Source organism: Ascaphus truei, chromosome 4 (genome assembly GCF_040206685.1).
Source record: "Ascaphus truei isolate aAscTru1 chromosome 4, aAscTru1.hap1, whole genome shotgun sequence".
NCBI lineage: Eukaryota > Metazoa > Chordata > Amphibia > Anura > Ascaphidae > Ascaphus > Ascaphus truei.
Genome location: NC_134486.1, coordinates 106600643 through 106620087, shown reverse-complemented (window position 1 = coordinate 106620087; position 19445 = coordinate 106600643). Strand labels below are relative to the sequence as shown.

At 41.7% G+C, this 19445-nt stretch overlaps 1 protein-coding gene across 1 annotated transcript in view; it reads right to left on the bottom strand.

The window, feature by feature from the left end:
* Positions 1-11233, bottom strand: part of LOC142492283 (uncharacterized) — a 31475-nt gene extending 20242 nt beyond the window's left edge. The window contains exon 1 of the mRNA XM_075594953.1: positions 11209-11233. Within this exon, the coding sequence (XP_075451068.1) occupies positions 11209-11233 (25 nt within the window). The remainder of the gene's footprint in view (positions 1-11208) is intronic.
* Positions 11234-19445: the final 8212 nt, after the last annotated feature.

The following is a 19445-nucleotide window of genomic DNA, read 5'->3' as shown; positions in this document are numbered from 1 at the left end:
GCAGCAGCGGAGATCATACCAGTCCATAAATGGATAGCGCAGCATTGTATCCACACTGTGTGTGATCGTGAAGGTATGTGAGTATATATGCAAGCCAAACCCCCACTCACAAAGGAGGGAGGCAGTCGCGGGTGTTCCGCAAGAGCAGAACTACCGACGCTGTCAATCCACACCAGATATGGAGGCGGTATGCAGGCAAAACAACTGGCGTAGAACTAAAGCACAATAATGTTGAAGAACTCACTTTTAAACTCCTCACGGCCCCCTGCGACGGCTCCTGCCAGGCACGCTCACAGGCTTGAATAGATGAAGGGAAAGATCCAACTAGAAATAGCCAGTGCACAGCCAAAATAGCAAAGCTAGGACGTGGTGAACAAAAGTTATTTATGGATTAAAAAACATAAAATAGTAGTGCTGGTAATCCTCTCAGAAGTTTCACACTGGAAGTGCTTCATCAATTATTTATTTTGATAAAGCACTTCCAGTGTGAAACCTGTTAGAGGATTACCTGCACTACCGCTTTATGTTTTTTAATCAATAAATAACTTTTTGGTCACCACGTCCTAGCTTCTATTTTGGCTGTGCACCGGCTATTTCTATTTGGATCTATCCCCACTATCACCAATCAGCTGGTTCCTTCTCCGTAAACGACCGCCGCCGATGACTCTCAACCAGATCATGTGTGAGGAACGTCCACTCTCCTGGACGCAACCAACTCCATGGGGTAGTCATCAGATGGTTATAATTCCTGGAGCGGAAGCACCTTTTTTCCGTCGTCATTTAGGGATCCCTGATGAAATAGATTTTATTCTACGAAACGCTTAGGAGTAGTATCTGCATGTTTTGGGTCATTTGCTCTATTCTCCACATCACTGCTTCGGCACAGCACCTGCAGTATATCCTCCAAGACCTAACTGGTACTGTATGTCGCTTTGATGCATAAGTGGTGCTGCATTAGGTACCAGGAGTGTACGGCTATCAGTGTGGGTAACAAACCCCATAGCCGGCAGTGCAGGAGTAATTTGTGTTCCACTTTTTTACCACATTAACCCCTGGATCCAAACTATTAACAGGTGTATTTCCATATAACTGGAGGAGGGCAAACTTAGTCACACTTCACAAAACTGGAAGTAGGGAATAGACTGGTAACTAAAGACCAGTGAGCCTGAAATCAGTAGTCGGGAAATTCATAGAAAACATTGCTGACAGATAGAATTGTTGAATGTCTAAAATCTAGCAATTTTCAAGATTTCCAAGCAGCATGAATTTTCTTTCATCTGATTTTTGTGTGTGACTAAGTTAATAGACCGGGTGGATCAGTAGATATATCTTACCTAGATTTCAGTAAGGCACTGTTCTACATAGAAGACTGATAAACAAGTTACAACGCCTGGTATTGGGTTCTTAGGTTGTTGATGTATAGAGTTGGGGTAAATAGAATCCACTTAGGAGATGAGGGAAGGTGACAGTATAACACGCTGGGGTTCTGCACTAGAAGAAGTGTTTTTTAATGTCTTTATTAGTATAAATGGGCAAATGTATCAAAAGGTAATGCTCAAATTATTTATCTAAGTTCCAGATATGTTTGAAAACCTGTGAATATTTGTTTAAACTTATGAATGAAAAATCCACGTGAAAGCATGCAATTGTGTCAGAGTATATACAGCTGCGGCCGCCTTTAGCCTCGTGCGGCCGTAGCGGCACAACTCTGATAACCGCGGACAGATGCATTTTGTTTTTTTTTTGTCCGGAGTATATTGCGGTATTTTAGCGCTCGTAATATTAGCATTTTATTATCACTGTCTGCAATACTGCAATACCATCTAAAAACTCAGGGGGGCGTTCGCGAGCTGTTGTCTTCGAAGTCTAATACTTTAGCAGTTCAACCTACGTCAGTACACAGTCTGCGTGTGCGCACGCAGTAATTGTAAATTTGCATATTTATACATGCATTTGCAGTGCTGTACAGTATGTCTCATTTGAAAATTGTTGAAACGCATAGGCGTGTACAGTACTGTAACAGTATCACATTTCGGCATATACAGCGCTCTCCCCTCGCTCGCCCCCGCACACACACAGGATAATTTACTGCACTGCAGGGTATTTCAACTTCTTATCTTCTCTACAGTGCAGTACACCTTTCCCACACCATTCCTTTGAATGTGTGTCTTTCTGGTTTCAATCACATTCCTGCTTGCTTGCGAAGTTCAAGAGTGATTTTTTATTTTTATTTTCTCCACAAGCATGCGTCTGTAAATTCACCATTGCTTGCTTGTGAAGTTCAAGAGTTAGTGACCAAAAAAAAAAAATGTTTTTTTCCTCATTTTTTATTTTTATTTTCTCAACAAGCCTGCCTAAACCATCTTGATATTACGATATTCAATCTGTGCTGTAGCTTTTGACTGCGACACTGTGCGTTTGACTGCACATGGTTGATTTGTGTGCTTTTTATGTACTGTATTTGGGGGTGTAGGGATCAAATTATTATTATGACCTGCCTTTTGAAAATATGCCATTTCTTTGAACGGCAGTACAGCTAATCCTTCATGCAGCTGTACCCTGTACCCCCCTCCCCCACGCACACACACAAGGCTTGCTCAAGGATTTGAAACTCTTATCGACAGACACCTCTACAGAGTCATTCAGTTTCTGAAGCTTGCCATTGTGTTTTTAATCCGTCCCTAGACGAGTATCACCTCTCCGCGCCTGCGTGCCTAATTTTCCTATTGTTGTTTTAGAGTCACCTCTCTGTAATCCTCTTTGGGAAGGGAGCTAGCTGATGATTACTGCGCATGACTCACCCATCCACCCCCCCAACCCTTTGAAGCTTTGTTTACGGTAACGCTTTTGAAAATCCCTTCTCGAATTTGATATGTAAATCTGATTTGCACAGCACTGTGAAATTGAGAGTTAAAAAACCCATTATCTGATTTATGTTGTTGATGCAGTAAATTACCACTTTTTGTCATTCTTTCTTTTTCTTTGGTGTAGGTGGGGGGGGGGGAAGTTGTCAATGATTATGATTATCATGAATGTAAATAAATATTTATTTTATTTTATCAGGAACAAAAAAAACAAATATAAAAATAATCATGAATAATACAAAATGCAGTCTTTATTAAGTTCTTCTGTCAGATGGAAATTGAGGGCCGGTGGATAATCATGAATAATGCACATAGATAATATTAATTAATAATATATAATATATAATAATATATATATAGTAATATAATTTTTTCCGTCTTTATCTTTTTCCTCATTCTGTGTACAGTACAGTAGTTCATTGAGAGAGGAGAGGTTTTGTGTACATCATGACTGCAGTTAAGATACTGTACACTTAACTGTAAAAACAGTTCACAGACTTTACATGATACCCCCCCTCTCCCCCAGTCCATCCTTTTTTTCTGAAAAGACAAGAAAACAAAAAATGAGTGCAGTTATGTGCATACTGTATTATGGCATTGTGTGCTGTATAGTACTGTCAAACTAGTCTATACTGGAACTACTGTATACTGTGACTACTGTTAAATACTTTGTAACCAGATGGCTGGTGCTGCTCTCCCTGGAAAGAAAAAAATTGAGCAGTTAGGTGCATACTGTATTATGGCATTGTGTACTGTATTACTCCATATTGGACTACAGTATGCAGTTAGTACTGTCAAACTAGTCAATACTGGAACTACTGTATACTCTGACTACTAGGAAAGAAAAAATATGTGCCATACTTACCTGTATCATACTGTACTTACAATACTACAGTACAGTACTATACCATACTACCTTCCTCATGCTTGCCCATTATGCGCGATCACAATGGGCAACACAGTCGCAATATGGTCAATATATTTATTGCATCGTTCCACGGTGAGTACATCGTTCCAAAAACTCAGTATGCCTTGCGCCAACTCATCCTTTTTGGAGGGTTTCACGACTTTTCGGATATGGTCCTTCAGCTGATTCTAGACCATTTCGATAGGATTGAAGTCTGGCGATCTGTCATTGGAGGGGGAAAAAAAGGACAATTAGTTAAAGAGATACAGTACACAGTAAAAACAGTGGGGAAAAAATGAGACACGGTTACCGCACTTACTCCGCTTGCGTCTTCACCAGTTGATACCGCGCTCAAGGATATGCGCTGTTGACACGGTGTGCTTCGGATCGTTGTCCTGGTAGAAACGGTGACCATCCGGGAAGGCACAATTTTCTCTTGGAAGAAAGCTTTATTCATGATTCCTATAACAAGAAAAGAAAAGTGCTCAAAAAACTGCACACTAGTACAGTACAGTGCGTAAGGCAAAAGTGTGTGACATACATTTTACTGTACCTTCAAAGATGACGATGCATCCTGGTCCACGCTCAGAGATGGCACCCCACACATGCATCTTCACTGGGTGTTTTGGACGCGGCTTCATAGATATGCGACCTTTTTTGTGGAATGCAAAGGTGGCAAATCTCTCCAGTGAAACAGTAGACTCGTCAGTGAAGATGCAATCCTGGAAAGATTCTCCACTGTCGATCCATGCCTGGGCCTGGACCACTCTCTTGATTTTGTTAACGTCCCTTATCATAGGGTACGCTCTGTAATGACAAGGAATAAATAATTTTAGAGGTACAGTACAGTTTCTTAAACAACACTTTTACCTCCTGTACTGTCCAGTACTAACCTCACACGTCCATATTTCCATCCAATTCTGCGTCTCATCTTTATGCTGGTCTCGGATACAGTGAGATTGTGATATTGCTGCAGAGTGTATTTGACCCTTAATGCACTCTTCTCATCATTCTCTTCACTTATTTTGTCGACCAGAAGAGTTGTCTCCCTACAATGTACAGAAAAACAACAATCTGGTAAGTTACAGTGCAGTAGGCCACAAGCACAGCACATCATCTGCAGTAAAAATAGTATACAATGAGATAGTTCTACACAATATATAGTTCTATTAATATGCAGCAATATACACAATAGATATACTGTTGTTATATAAATATACCAAAATAACTATAAAATTAGATAGATCTACACAATATATAGTTCTATTAATATGCAGCAATATAAACAATAATAGATATACTGTATTATATAGTTATATAAATATACTTACGCGTTAGTTACCGTTGGTGTCCTCGTGCGTTATCTGTTTTTTCCGTGTGCATAATAGCACACGGTGGTTGATGGCACAACGAGGCCAGAAGCAGCTAACCAGCGTTGAATATCTGTAATTCGTTGTCCGCTCGTGTACATCTCCTTAATTCTCATGCTGAGATCCTTTGAAATCTTTTTAACAGGCATTGCTGCGAGTAGAAAGAAATACAAACACAAGAATGTATATTCGATGTTTAGTCAATGTGTATTCAATGTGCAGGGAATCCACAAAATGGATGGTGTATTTATACGTTAATGACTCACATTCGAGTACGCCCACTTTCAACACCTGTACCTCGTCGCCATGCATAAAAGGTTACACACTTTGCATAGCCCACCACTCGATGATCTTTATCTGAACTTGCCCTTGTCCAGATACTGCATTGTGCCATCTGCTTCCATGGATCAACCCCGATTCTATGGACGCAGGAACCCACTCGCCTCTGCCGTGCCTGTCATGCAGAAAAAGCGAAAGGCGGCGGCAGCCATTTCCAAGCCAAGGCCAAAGCAACAGGCTAAGGCAAATAAAGAAAACCTTCTGCTGACCCCAAAGGCTAAGGGTTTTAAAACACGTAAGCCTTATTATGTCAAGAAGAAATTCGGTGATGTACACACAACGCAAAACAAATGGCAGCCAACCCATCGAACCCGCAGGCCACTTCCTCGTTTATGCTTCGATGACTCTGCCGCCGCTCTCCCGGAAATCTACAGCCCATCTTCTCCACTACTCGTCCACGACACTGCCGCCGCTCTCCCGGAAACCCACAGGCCATCTTCGCCACTGCTCTTCGACGACGCTGCCGCTGGTGCCCCTGAAATCCACGGGTCACTTTCTCCATTACGCTTAGACAACTCTGCCGCTTCTCGCCTGGAAATCCACAGGTCACTTTCTCCATCCCTCTTCGACGATGCTGCCGCTTCTCCTCTCCCGGAAATCCACAGGTCACCTCATTCATCCTTCTTCGACGACGCTGTCGCTTCTCTCCATGGAACCCCCACCTCATCCTCCGTAGCACCCATCCACCCAGATGTCCACAGCACCCCATGCACAAGATCCAGCTCATTAGACCGCATGCTGAATGGGTTAAGTGTGGATATCCCCGGGAACTCTACTATGCTGGTAAAAATAGATCTGCTTCTGGAGACCATGCTAAATATGGATCAACGGATGCAGAAGATGGATCAATGGATGGAGAAGATAGAGACTGACATAGCGGAGATACATAATTTGCTCGGTGTTCATGCCCCTGTATCCCTGACGCCGGAGCAGGAGGGTGGCATGGATGTGATGAATGGGACCTTCGACCGCCTTCCAACACCAAGCGCACCCCCTCCACCAGAAGAATTTGTGTACATGTATGCCGTTGACGAGGAGGATAACATGACAACCCCGTCAAGACCACGCCAGGAGACAACACGGCGACCAAGACAGGAGGAAAGCTTCCTTCCAGACAACCTACCCTCGCCCGCCACCACAAGTACACCCGCTCACAGAAGAACACCCGCTCCCAGAACCCAACCTACATACGCTTGCATCGATACGGTGCCCGACATCATCCTGCGCGAGCTGACACCGGCACTTAGGGAGAAGTATAGGGTTATGAGTGCTGGTTTACCCCAGAAGTATGCCATGTTAATTTTTAAGCACCACGTGTCCTACTTGGTGTACTGCGGGTGGGTCTACAAAGTGAACTACGTGAAAAAAGGGCGCTTCCTGAAAATTTAAGAAGGACTATTGTGGAGGAATTGCGGCGCTATTTTTCAATAACAGATCCTTTAATGAAAATCGTTCGAGACTCCATTAATGGCATTTTGCGCCATACACGCATTGGCCCTGGAAGGATAATCTGGTGGGTATCGCATTTGCGTGACTGTTCAACTGTTTATTTTTTGTAAATGTTTTTGTAAATGTTTTGCTGTACTTTAATAAAGGAGATGTTGCGTGTTTTAACTTGTATTAATAAAGAAATGTTTTTACTTACTGTACACAGGACCTGCACAATTCCAGTCCCCGAGGGCCGCAAACAGGCCCGTTTTTCAAGGTTATCCTGAAAACTGGGCCTGTTTGCGGCCCTCGAGGACTGGAGTTGTGCAGGCCTGACTGACTGTTCTGTACACCATCCTACTGTAAATGTTTTGACTTTCTGTACTTTAATAAAAGAGATGTTGCGTTTTTGTAATTTTCTGAATAAAGAATTTTTTTTAATAACACCATACTGTTGTGCTGACTGTAAACCATACTAACATAATACATGTAGAATAAATGCATACTTTTTATTTTTTCGGGTTTATTATACAGTATATAGAAAAAAGTATTGTATACGGTCTGAAAACATCAGCATACTGTTTCAGGTATTCTATCCTAATCAATAACAACGGCCACTAAACTGTAGACTCCGTTACATGTTTTTTTTTACTCAGATTCAGCAATGTACAGGCATTGTAACACAAAGCGATATTATCCATCGAAATCCCTCCATTTGCCGTTTTCCGCATGAGATGACAAAGTTTTCTTTTCTGAGGAAGAAAAAAAAAGTAAAAGTTTTACTGCAATGGTCAGTCAGTCAGTTCCCACAGTCAGTCCCACCAATAATTTTCTCGGGGGGCGTCTCCTCTTCACATGCGCATGCGCCTACCGTCGATGTGATGACACGCATACAGTATGCGTTTCAAGAAGGTTCCAATGCGCATGCGCCTAGCTTTTCACCAATTGTGCACTATCTACTGTAGAAGCCGCTCAGCCAATTATATTGCTTACAGGAGAATCGCTTGACTTTTGAATCGCACTGATTCGCATTTTCAAAATAAAAAAAAAACAGAATAAAATATGGCAACGTTACTCACCATAGACTTTCCCAATCAGCTGGCGCCGAGCCACTGCCAGTCCCGTATTCTTGATCATACACGTCGTTGACAGGTGACAGCGGGACTACTACACCTGTAGTCAGCTGATGAGACTGGAAATCGCTTAGGTACATGCAAGCTTGCTCGAAACTGTACGCGAAATCCGGCTCAGGCTGCAGGTATCTGGGCGGGGACAGACAGCAAGGGTTGCAGGTCACCAGGTTTTCACTGATAGTCGGACCGTTATTGGAAGCTGGCGCTGTCGCTGTTGCATTGCTTGCCAGCGACTGACGTTTCTTAGTTGGTTTTAACACAACCTTTTGCCGTCTCCATGATCTTAGATACGGGAAAAACCCGGTGATACACACCAATACCCTCCAATAAAATCGGGATCAATACGAAAAAAATATGGATCGCTACATAACTGTTTCCTTTTTGCACGCTTCCACACATGAGCATCTGGCGAAAATTTGTAAAAGTCATAGTTTTCGATAAAATACTGATAAATTTGAACAACTGTTGCCATCTTATCATCTGTTGCATTAATCGCGGCCCATATTAAATAAGCGTACGTTCTGTCAGGTTTTTGGAACACGGACTGCAGTTGTGTACTCATGGCGGGACTCTCAGGACAATAACCAGACCAGAAACTGAAACAGAAACTGTGCTTGTCTTTTTTTAATATGAAAAGCCTAAATTGATCCATTATTGTAACTTTTTCCTTCAGTCCCAAGGCCAATTTATAATGGACCACTGTGGTATTTTTTGAAACACCTGCAAGTCAACACATTACTGAAGCGCATGCGCATTACAATTCATGAATATCTGCCATCTGGCGGATACGTGAAGAATTGCAACCAATTAAATCCAAACCATTATCAATAAACACATCAACCGCAGGTGTGAATGCAACATGAATGCGGTATAAATGCGGTCAGAATGCGGCATGAACGTGGTGAAGTGCGGTGAAGTGCGTGGCATTCGGGAAAAAATCCCGGAAAAATTCGGAGATGTTGGAGAATAAAAGGGGCCGCGGCTGTATTTGCAATTTTTTCTGACATAAAACCATTCTTTCCCCTACTTAATTTTGAATACTATGAGAATAGGGTAGACCTCTATTGCTGCTCTCTCTACTCTAGCTGTGGCTCAGGAATCATCAGGCGGGGTTTGTTGATGTGGAGGTTAAGGAGGAAGAGCTACAGGAAGGAGGAATGGGTAGGACAGCCCTTGGGAGTACTTCTGGAAGTGATGTGACTGCTGAAATCCTGACTGGGTCAGGTGCGACAGTCGTTGCTGGAGAGGGTAAGGGTTACATTGGTGGCTTTTTCTAGTTAGCCTAGTGAGGAGTGTGTTGGCAAAGGCGGGGACCAACTTTTTTTTAGGCCATATTTTGTGCTATCTTAGCTTATATGCAATGCAAGCCTTTTGGTTTTAGACAAGTAGTCTGTTTCCTTTTTTCCCTTATAATTGTATATGCATGATCCATATATTGAATTGATGTCATTAAGGAAAACTCTGTGCACCATATTGAAGGTCAGATATGTACAAATCAGAAATCTCTCAGTACTCTCTTTGTTTTCTTCATGTTTTAAGCTACTTACAAGTCACAAGTTAATCTTTGATTTGAATGCTAAATTTGTCTCAGTTGACTAAGGCTGTTTACATTATAGTGTATTCGTAGTAGGATTTTTTTTCAAAGGCCAAAAATAAAGAGAGTGGGTCCTTGGGCCTTTCCGCCTACACATGCATTATAGATGGAACAGTCACCTAGGACAAGGGTGTGCAAAGTTCCTGCCCTGCGCCCCCTCGCCTGCTCTCCCCCAGGGTCGCGCCCCCCTTACCTTTAATGTGGCGTCAAATAACGCCACGAGGTAATGTTACGTCACGTAGCAAAAAGCTAATATGTAGCAATGGCCATACTATACAATACCCCTTGTGCTCTGAACTAGAGATCTAAAACTAATCAGGCTCTCCAGGCAACCAACTCATGATTTAAACTACTCAGACCACAAAGAACCTCTGATGCCATTAAACATAATGTTACAATTATTGAGGTTAGTGGTTCGTAACACCACAATATATAACTAGCCCTGGCACATCCTACTATGCCTCTGGTCATACAAGCTGGAGACAAACTTCTTTTAAATCATGAGTTGGTTGCCCGAAGGGCCTGATTAGTTTTAGAACTCTATTTCAGAGCACATGGGGTATTGTATAGTATGGCCATTGCTACGTATTAGCTTTTGGCTGCTACTGAAGCTCACATTTGACTACTCCACTAACAAGCTGACTTCAACTCTAAACATCAGACAGTTTTAGTCAGATTTGTGAATTTTTCTTTATGCCATGTGAAGCTCGTTTGCAGACACTGCACCTAATGCCCCTTCATCTCAATAACCCTAAATCTAATTAAGTGGCTTCCAGCTGTCTGCTTAGGGGTGTTATATTTATAATAAGGTAACTATTAGTTATGAGAGGGTCTTCGGTTAGATTCCAAGTTGAATCAAGAATGTATTATTTTTGGACCAGGTTTGAACATTTCAGACACTCTCACTAGTAAAATGTTCACAAACGAAACGGCCCTCATATAGAGGAATTTAACCCCCGAGTGCTACAAGTGTCAATTCTACGGACATTTTTAAGACCCTGGCAACATTTTATTCTTTATTATTTGGTTAAGTTCGTTGTTTATTTCCACACTACCTTTATTTTAACTCTATTTATATTAAAATGTAGTTTTAATTAACTCATACCCACTTACTGGTACTGGAGTGCTCTATTAGCTGGGTTTCTTTTTCCTGGGTATATTGCTAGTCACATTATCCCAGCAGTAGCACCGTACCCACATCACACTATTGTCCTATATGGAACTAGCTGAGCAGGGGTCCATGTTTCCCTCTCTCCCTTCCCCCCACTGCTTCCCTACTAGGTATATCATAATCATATGTCCCATGCACCACTGATGATGACATATGCTGTAGAAGGGACAGATGGTGTAACAAAGGATGTTGATGAGGAGTGTCTAATTAATGTATGTGGGGTTTTGTTATGTTTAAATATTGAATATGTAGGCGTATTGCTTGCAGCTATTTCTTTACTTGTCGATTCATTTTCACAATTTTTCCACAAAGATTATAGTAGATCTCCACTTCCCTCTAAAGTAGCGGTGCACAAACTTTTTTCTTTGCTCCCCGTCTGCTCTCCCCCCCCACCCCTCTTACCTTTTCTCCGGCATCGAGTTGACATCGCATTCAATCTAAATGTTGTGGGGAAGAGCACAGGTCCTTTGTAAGCACTGCACCCCCTCCAGAGAATCTCGGGCCCCCAGTTTGCGCACCCCTACTCTAAAGCATTATCCCCATCACTTTCCCATTTTAAATCAGTCTCTCACATCTTCACAGACATCATTATCCTCATTCACAAGTGGTAGTTGAATAAATGAATTAGCATGAAGTACACGCATACCCCTGCCCCTCAGTGATGTATGTAACGGACTCTCCATCTTCATATGCCTCTCAATAGATCTTCAAAATCTTGTACTAAAGCTTTTTCAGCATTCAACAATGTTGATAATGAAAGTGCTAAGAATAAGGGTCAGTCTTTTTCGGATGACTTGGTGGCAGCAGTAAGAGCTAGCAGTGGTGGCTTTTCCCTAGAATAGATCATTTCATGCTCAATCTGCTCTTTCAGTACTAGCCTGACTTCCAAGTTTAAATCTCTTTAAAAGTTGAGGTTCATGGTCGGGTCTGGAAGAGAGGGGATGGACTGGCTTCTTGCCCCCACACATCTATTTTCCAACCGTTTTTTGAAACCCAGAAGACTTAAAGGACATGACAGTATAATGATTCTCGTCTCCGATAAGAAGTAGACCTGCAGAGCTGAGGTAGGGGTATATGATCACCGACCAGAGCCAGGGGACAGAATCCTGTTAGAGTAGTCGTAGTTGGGATCCAGGCTGAGGTCAAGGCAGGTAGCAAAGATGCAAAGTCAGGATACAGGCTGGAGTCAAGGCAGACGGCACAGGAGCGGTGGTCAGGGTCAGAGGCAGGGGTCAGCACCAGGGAATCCACGAGGACGGGGACTCAAGGGGGCCAGGAATATATGGCATAGCATACTATGCCTTGGCCAGGGCTGGGAGTCACTGACTGCTATTTAAAGCCCTGAACAGGTGCAGCCAATTACCAAGTCCAGGAAGAGGTCCGCCAGGATCAGAGATGGCTGTAACGACTACGTAAGGGCAAGTTTCAGAAAACCCCAGAACGGGAACCCTTACAGACTGGGAGAGAGTGAGAGTGAGACAGGTCAGATGAAAGCAATGATTGACTGTTATGCTGGAATAGTAGACACATGGGTGGTTGTGTAACATCAAGGTAACACAACCCGGTTGTTCCGAAGTTACTGAGCTCTGTGCCACACACTGAAGAGCGTCAGTTTAATTAAAGGATGTTTTAAATATGTAGGGGTTTGAGTGCAGCTTCAGGGATCAATTTTCTCCTTTTGGGGTTTATATTGTTCTATCCCTCTTGCACCACCTTGCCCTTTACAATCTATTGCGGAGCAGGGATCTCACTATATGAAAACTGGTTGACATAATGTATACAACATACGACAGAGAAGCCCAATGCTACATCCAACATGACAAAAATACACAGTAAAATACTTATATATTCTCTTGAAAAAGGGTCATTTAGTTTAACCCTTTGGCCAAAGCGTTGTAAGCTTGCGAGCCACGACAAGTCCTAACACTACCAGATAAAATACTAATATATCTCTATTAGGATTAAAATTCTCATTTACCTCTATTAGGTGGGAGAAAGACCACCATTGGATCTGGTATACATATGGCACGTTCAATAGCTCTCCTTTTTGACACTTATATACATATATATTTTGTGGGGGCTCAGGGGTTCCCAAAAAGAGCTTGCTGGGCTTTTGTGTGTTTTGTTGACATAATAGATAGTCTGGAAAATAAATGATGTCCTTTTGCAGATTACACTATGCAGTGACATAAAACAGATTAATAATTTAGATGGATTAAAAGGGATTGTCAAGAGTAAACCAACTATAATTTAATGCCAAGACATTCAAAACCATGCACACAGCCCAACATAAATTCAAAGGAGGAATACAGAATAATGGCACTACTGTATGTCAACTACTACAGAGGAAATGGACCAGGGAGTCATTTTTTTCCCCAGCTGACATAAAAGTAAACAAAGCAATGGGGAAAGACATGAGTATGCTGGTTTGCATAGGAAAATGTATTAGCAGGAAGAGAGGTAGTGGTGACGTTTTATAGATAATTGGAGAGACCTCATCTAAACCAGTATGTTTAGTTCTGGTCCATAACTACAGGAGGACAAACACAATTAAAAGGTTGTGCAAAGAGCTACAAAAATGGTATTTGGTCTCCATCATAAAATGTAATAAACCAGACTAAAGAACCTCAACATGTACAGCTTGCAGAAGAGAAGGGAGAGTGGGGATGTGATAGAAACAATCATGAATACTGTATGAAGGGTGTAAAACAAGGTACAGGATGGAAGCTGGTTTCAGAGCAAAGTTCTAGAACAAGGTTATGCTTTGAAACGGGAGGGTGGGGGGCTCATTGGTAATGTGAGGAAGTACTTCCTGGGAAGGGTGGTGCATTAGTGGAGCAGCCTCCCAGAGCTGGTAGAAGCCAATATGGTAAGCACGTTTACAAATCTTTGGGCACAACCCTTAATCTCAGGGCTGTGGGTTCAAGCCTCATGTTGGGCAAAAGTATTTTGCCTCTAGATTCTTCCCCATCCTACTTCATTGAGAGTATTTGTATAGATATAGATTGAATCCAGTGACATGACTCATTACAACTCTGATAGGAAAATGTAAAGGCTAGGTGGGCAAAGCAGTTCTGATCTGCTGTCAGTGTCTATGTTAATTTGAAATCATTCTAAAGTTGAAGTACAAAGATAGTTATTTCTTTTAATTTGATTTAAGAAACTCTAGGGTGGTTATCAATGTAATGAATGCTCCTAATCCGTGACTCTATATGGAAAATTGGACTGTTTAAAGCAGCAGTCAAAGCTGCCGTTAAATTTTTTTTTTTAAATGTCCCTTTAATATGTGCATTAATACAATCCACACAATGATAAGTAAATAGCTAAACTGCCGATCGATCGGCGAAGATTCGGCTCGGGGATCACTAAATGGCTGTCAGTGTAGCAGAAGAGGACAAAAGATGCAAAGTTCTGTGGGGAAGATCATGTGACCAGGCAGTCACTAGATAAAATTGGTGCACTGCTAGAGAGAGGGCAGGGCACAAAAAGGGGTGTGCCGGAGTCTTTTTCAGAAGAGGAAGGGGATGTGACTTTTGAAATGGTTGCTATAGAAACAAAAATGCTTGTTACATTATAATACATTAAACATATAATTCAGGAGTTGTTTTAAAAAAGAATGTATTTGCTCATAGTACATAATTGAGTTAAAACAAAACAAAACACATGTAGGATATTGCTTGGTCTGCATCTTTAAAAGGAGCGATAAGAGCAATAATAGTTTACAAACATATCCAGGACAAGCTTTTAAAAATAATTCTATGTACATGTTGCGAAAAAATAATAATCGCAATATAAAATCCAGAAGCCTATTTCCTGTTTGGTCAAATCTGTCCAACGCTTGTTTATCACTCCCTTCTTTGTTCTTTCAATCATCTTCTTGAGTTTAGTGTAAGGTACCAATGAAGGTGGGCTCCACGGCAGGGAGAGGGTTCCGATGGCTGGAGAAAGTGGAACTGGATGGAGCGTGGTTGTAGAGATGGCCTGTAAGCCACAGGGTCGGCGAATGGCAGAATAGACAAATGAGCGCAGTACAATGGAAGATGCAGAAGCGCTGATCAAGCAGGCAGGACAAGGGTATAAAAAGCCGGAGTCAGGGCAGGCAGAAAGAAACATAGGCAGGCCGGGGTCAGGCAACGTGCAAGTCAGACAGAAAGAATATACTCCGGTAGCAAGGCTGGATACCATGGCAAGCACATTGATCTGGCAACCAGGAAGTGGACGTAGACCGTTTATAAAGGAAGCCAGGGGAAGTGTCCACCAGGATTATTGTCAACAGGTGTAAACAGTGAGTAGTAGAGCGCAAATGTTGTATGCTGTTGCTCACTGTTAGAACTGCTACCCTCAATGGCAAAGGTTGTGGGTTCTGATCCCCTTCGGGCTTGACATTTAGAAACAATACTCAGCAGTAACAATTTAGGAATGCTATTTCTGTACAGACAATTTAACAAAGGGTTCGCAAAAGTAGGAGATCAGCCAAACCAAGTAAGTGGAGCAGAGATGAATGTTATAAATGCATGTAAAATTACTATAACCTCTTTTCAAATTGAATAAAACTTCTTCCTGGTACTGTAAAAGAAAATAGCGTTCAGGTAAACATTAAAAGGGTCTGGCATTAAACAAAAAATTAACGGGAGGATTCTGCTGATGAACAATAGATATTGAGTTACAAAACCAATGCAGGTCTAACGTGTACAAAACGTATGGGAAATATTGGTATTGGTAAAGTCACCAACTCTTCTCTTAAGTTCTTTGTTGTCAAAGGGCCATTCAATGCATTTCCATCAAAGCATTGCATGCCCTTCTGCAGTAAAAGGCTCAGGGCAGCAGTATGAATGCCAATGATTAATTCATGCAAGCCCCTAATATTTCTTGCACATCTGATCTGCAGTGGTTTATATAGTAATAATGCACCATGTATGTATGTATATATGTTCTATTTAACAGGTGGTACAAACTCTATGCAGAATAGATAGGCACTTGTTATTGTGTTATCTTGCATTTGTCAGAGTTCTAACTCGGATCACAAACAAATAACACAAATAGACATAAAAGTGAATAACTAAGGAGATGTCTCTTCTTTTCGCTCTCTCATATTCTCCTTTCACTTATGATTTTTTATCTAATTTATGATAATGTGCACTGTATCAATCGTTTTCTGTATTATGATTGTGAAATCTCTTTCCCTTCTTTTCTGTCTCCCTCATCACCCCCCTATAAAACTCAATAAAAAAAATATATTTGTTTAAAAAAAAAAAAAAGTGACAAATTAATGACATCTCTATGTAGGTGGATTCACAATGGCTGCGTAAAGTTTAGGTGCTGCAGATACTGTACTAGCTTTTCCCCCCCAAGGATCTATGTTGGTTTAAATTCAGGTCATGGATTAATAGTTGTTGAAAATAATAGTTCTCCTTGGCGCTAGTCCTCAGATGAAAGTGCACAACATGCTATAGAAAGAAAAAACAAAGAGCAGTATATAATATCAAACAGCATTACTGTGATGAATATATATCCAGTGACTTCCGCCTTTGCACATATAGTTATATATTGCTTCTAATTATAGTTGGTGCTTGAATTAATAGTAATGGGGGTTTTCTTTAAATGATCCACAGCTACAAATAACGTCTTGTTACTGTAAGCACAATCCAAAGCGACCTTGTGGAAAAAAGTCCTCTTTGGCGTTGGGGCTCCGGGTGACTGCTCAGGTGAATCTCGTGAAAATATAGGACTCTCTCCTCCCCCCCACAATAAAACAGCAACTTAAAATATATTACTGTGACTTGATTGATTTCGTGATCACCTCAAAGTGCTTACTAGTGATAAGGATATAGCTTGATTTGGAATACCCTTGTGTATAAACATGCAGTACTGATACCATGATGATATATATCACACATTATTAAGGTTATGGTGAGTAAAAAAAGTGACAAAAACCCTCCACAATAAAGCATATAGCAAATGGAAATATTACTGTATGCTCATTTGCATGTCTTAGACAGGTCTGCAACCCTGTCTTTAACCATTTCCCAGAATCCCTTGCTGCAGTGGAAGCGCTGTATGCTGGGCGATAATGGTGAAAGACAGGGTTGCAGACCTGTCTAAGACATGCAAATGAATATACAGTAATATTTTCATTTGCTTTATGCTTTACTGTGGAGGGTTTTTGTCACTTTTTTTACCCACCATAACCTTAATAATGTGTGGTGAATACTTACTCTTAGTCTCAAACCAGCACAACCAACTGATGATACCCATCAAGGTTGAAACATGTCTGTGAGTGGGTTTACTGGCTTTGCATCTCACCCCAGCCTATGCTTAAAAGCTGTGTTTAAAGCAGCATGCATTGGCTTAAGGGTTGCTCGTGTAATATGAGCTTGAGACAAAAGGTGGCACTGTGTCCTCATTTGCATGTCATTTCCCAGAATCCCTTGCTGCAGTGGAAGTGCTGTGTGCTGGGCGATAATGGTGAAAGACAGGGTTGCAGACCTGCTAAGACATGCAAATGAACATACAGTAATATTTCCATTTGCTATCTATCTCTATAGTTTAAGGCGGCGGAGTGCCATCCTGGATGATATAGCGGTGAGACATTCAGAAACTTTGGTTTGATATATATATATATATATATATATATATCAAACCAAAGTTTCTGAATGTCTCACCGCTATATCATCCTGGATGGCACTCCGCCGCCTTAAACTTAACATGGCAAAAACAGAGTTCCACATACTTCCTCCCAAACCTGGCCCTACTACCTCATTCCACATTACTGTTGGAAGTACGATCATTCATCCAGTAGCCCAAGCACGCTGCCTAGGGGTCACCCTCGACTCCTCTCTCACATTTAGAACGTTTCTATTCTTGCTTTTTCCTCCGCAATATCACAAAGATATGCCCTTTCCTCTGTTGCTCAACTGCTAACACTCTTGACTCAGGCCCTCATTCTCTCCCGTCTTGATTACTGTAACCTCCTGTTGTCCGGCCTTCCTGCCTCTCACCTGTCTCCCCTACAATCTATCCTAAACGCTGCTGCCAGAATCACTCTACTCCTTCCTAAATCTGTCTCAGCGTCTCCCCTGCTCAAATCACTCTCCTGGTTTCCGATCAAATCCCGCATCTCACGCTCAACTCTCCTCCTCACTTTTAAAGCTTTACACTCTTCTGCCCCTCCTTACATCTCAGCCCTAGTTTCTCGCTATGCACCATCCCGACTCTTGCGTTCTTCTCAAGGATGTCTTCTCTCTACCTCCTTTGTATCTAAAGCCCTCTCCTGCCTTAAACCTTTCTCACCGACTGCTCTGCACCTCTGGAATGCCCTTCCCCTCAATACCCAACTAGCACCCTCTCTATACACCTTTAAGACACACCTTAAGACACGAATGAAAGAGATGGAGAAGTATCCCCTTTAATTGTGGCACAGAAGACACCTAAATATAAAACTCTATTTTATTGAAATAAGTTAAAATAATGTGTAAGGGATTGTGGACAAACAAAACAAACAAGTGAACATGTAATAAAATGATGCGGAGAGTGATTTGCAATGGTAACTGGGGAGTAATTAAACACTTGGAAGATTATTATATATAAAGAATCTAACCACAAAACTGTTGTTGTGTTTGTTTGTACTGCAATTGTCCTTTAAGGGGAAAATGATCCCTGTATTGCTAATAAATCACTTGATTGGTGGATCTTCTTATATAGTATACCTCTCACAGATAACTCTAGGGTGCAACCGGATGCCAGGTAATGGCCATGTTGCAATACCTCTGCAGTGTGTCTTATAAACAGCAAGCTAATAGAGTATATTCGCTATAGGTCTATTAATAAAGCCTAAACTCTATAAGTGGGTGGGTATAGTCACCCCTCCACCACTAAGCATAAAATGATTATATGCTTAGTTAGATGATGCTGGAAATTACACATCAGACAGATACTTGATCTGAGGTATTTTATCCAGTATCCAGCTGTATATAGCTGTTTCAAAGCTTGAATATAAATTAGCACTGTGGTTTATACCTTCTAGGTACATAAGGGTATAATATAGCGAATGTCAGAGCTGGGGCCCCCGATGAAGCCTATTGGTGAAACGTACGTCGGGTACGTGTGATGTCAGCTAGCCAGCGACGTCGGCTGATTCGAGAGGCAAGGGAGTCCTACTAGTCAGAGCGTTTCGGAGCTTGTGGCCGTGGACAGCAAAAATGCTCTGACATCCGCCTTTATCGGCGGAACGGCGAGGGGAACGAGGACTAGACGATCGAAGAAGAAACGGCACCCCTTCCAAAAGGAAAAAGACCCATTAGATCCTGATAAAAATATTGTTATAAATATCTCTGGCATTTCGTTGTCTGAAGTTGCCATAACACTCCTCAATAGAGGATTGAATTTTGTCCCTAGTGATAACTTTGAATTGTTTGAGACTACCATAGACTTACAACGGTTTATGAGGAAATTATCTCTCAAAAAGTTTTTCTGTAACAAGTCTGATGATTTACCTTTAACTGATGCCAATGCTTTTCGAGATAATTCTGTGTGTGATGTTAACCCGTCTATGAGTCTTTCTTCCTTTTCAGAGCAAGCAGCTGTACAGGATCTTGAGGACCTGTTACAAGAACAGGTGACACAGACCTCTGATGACCTTG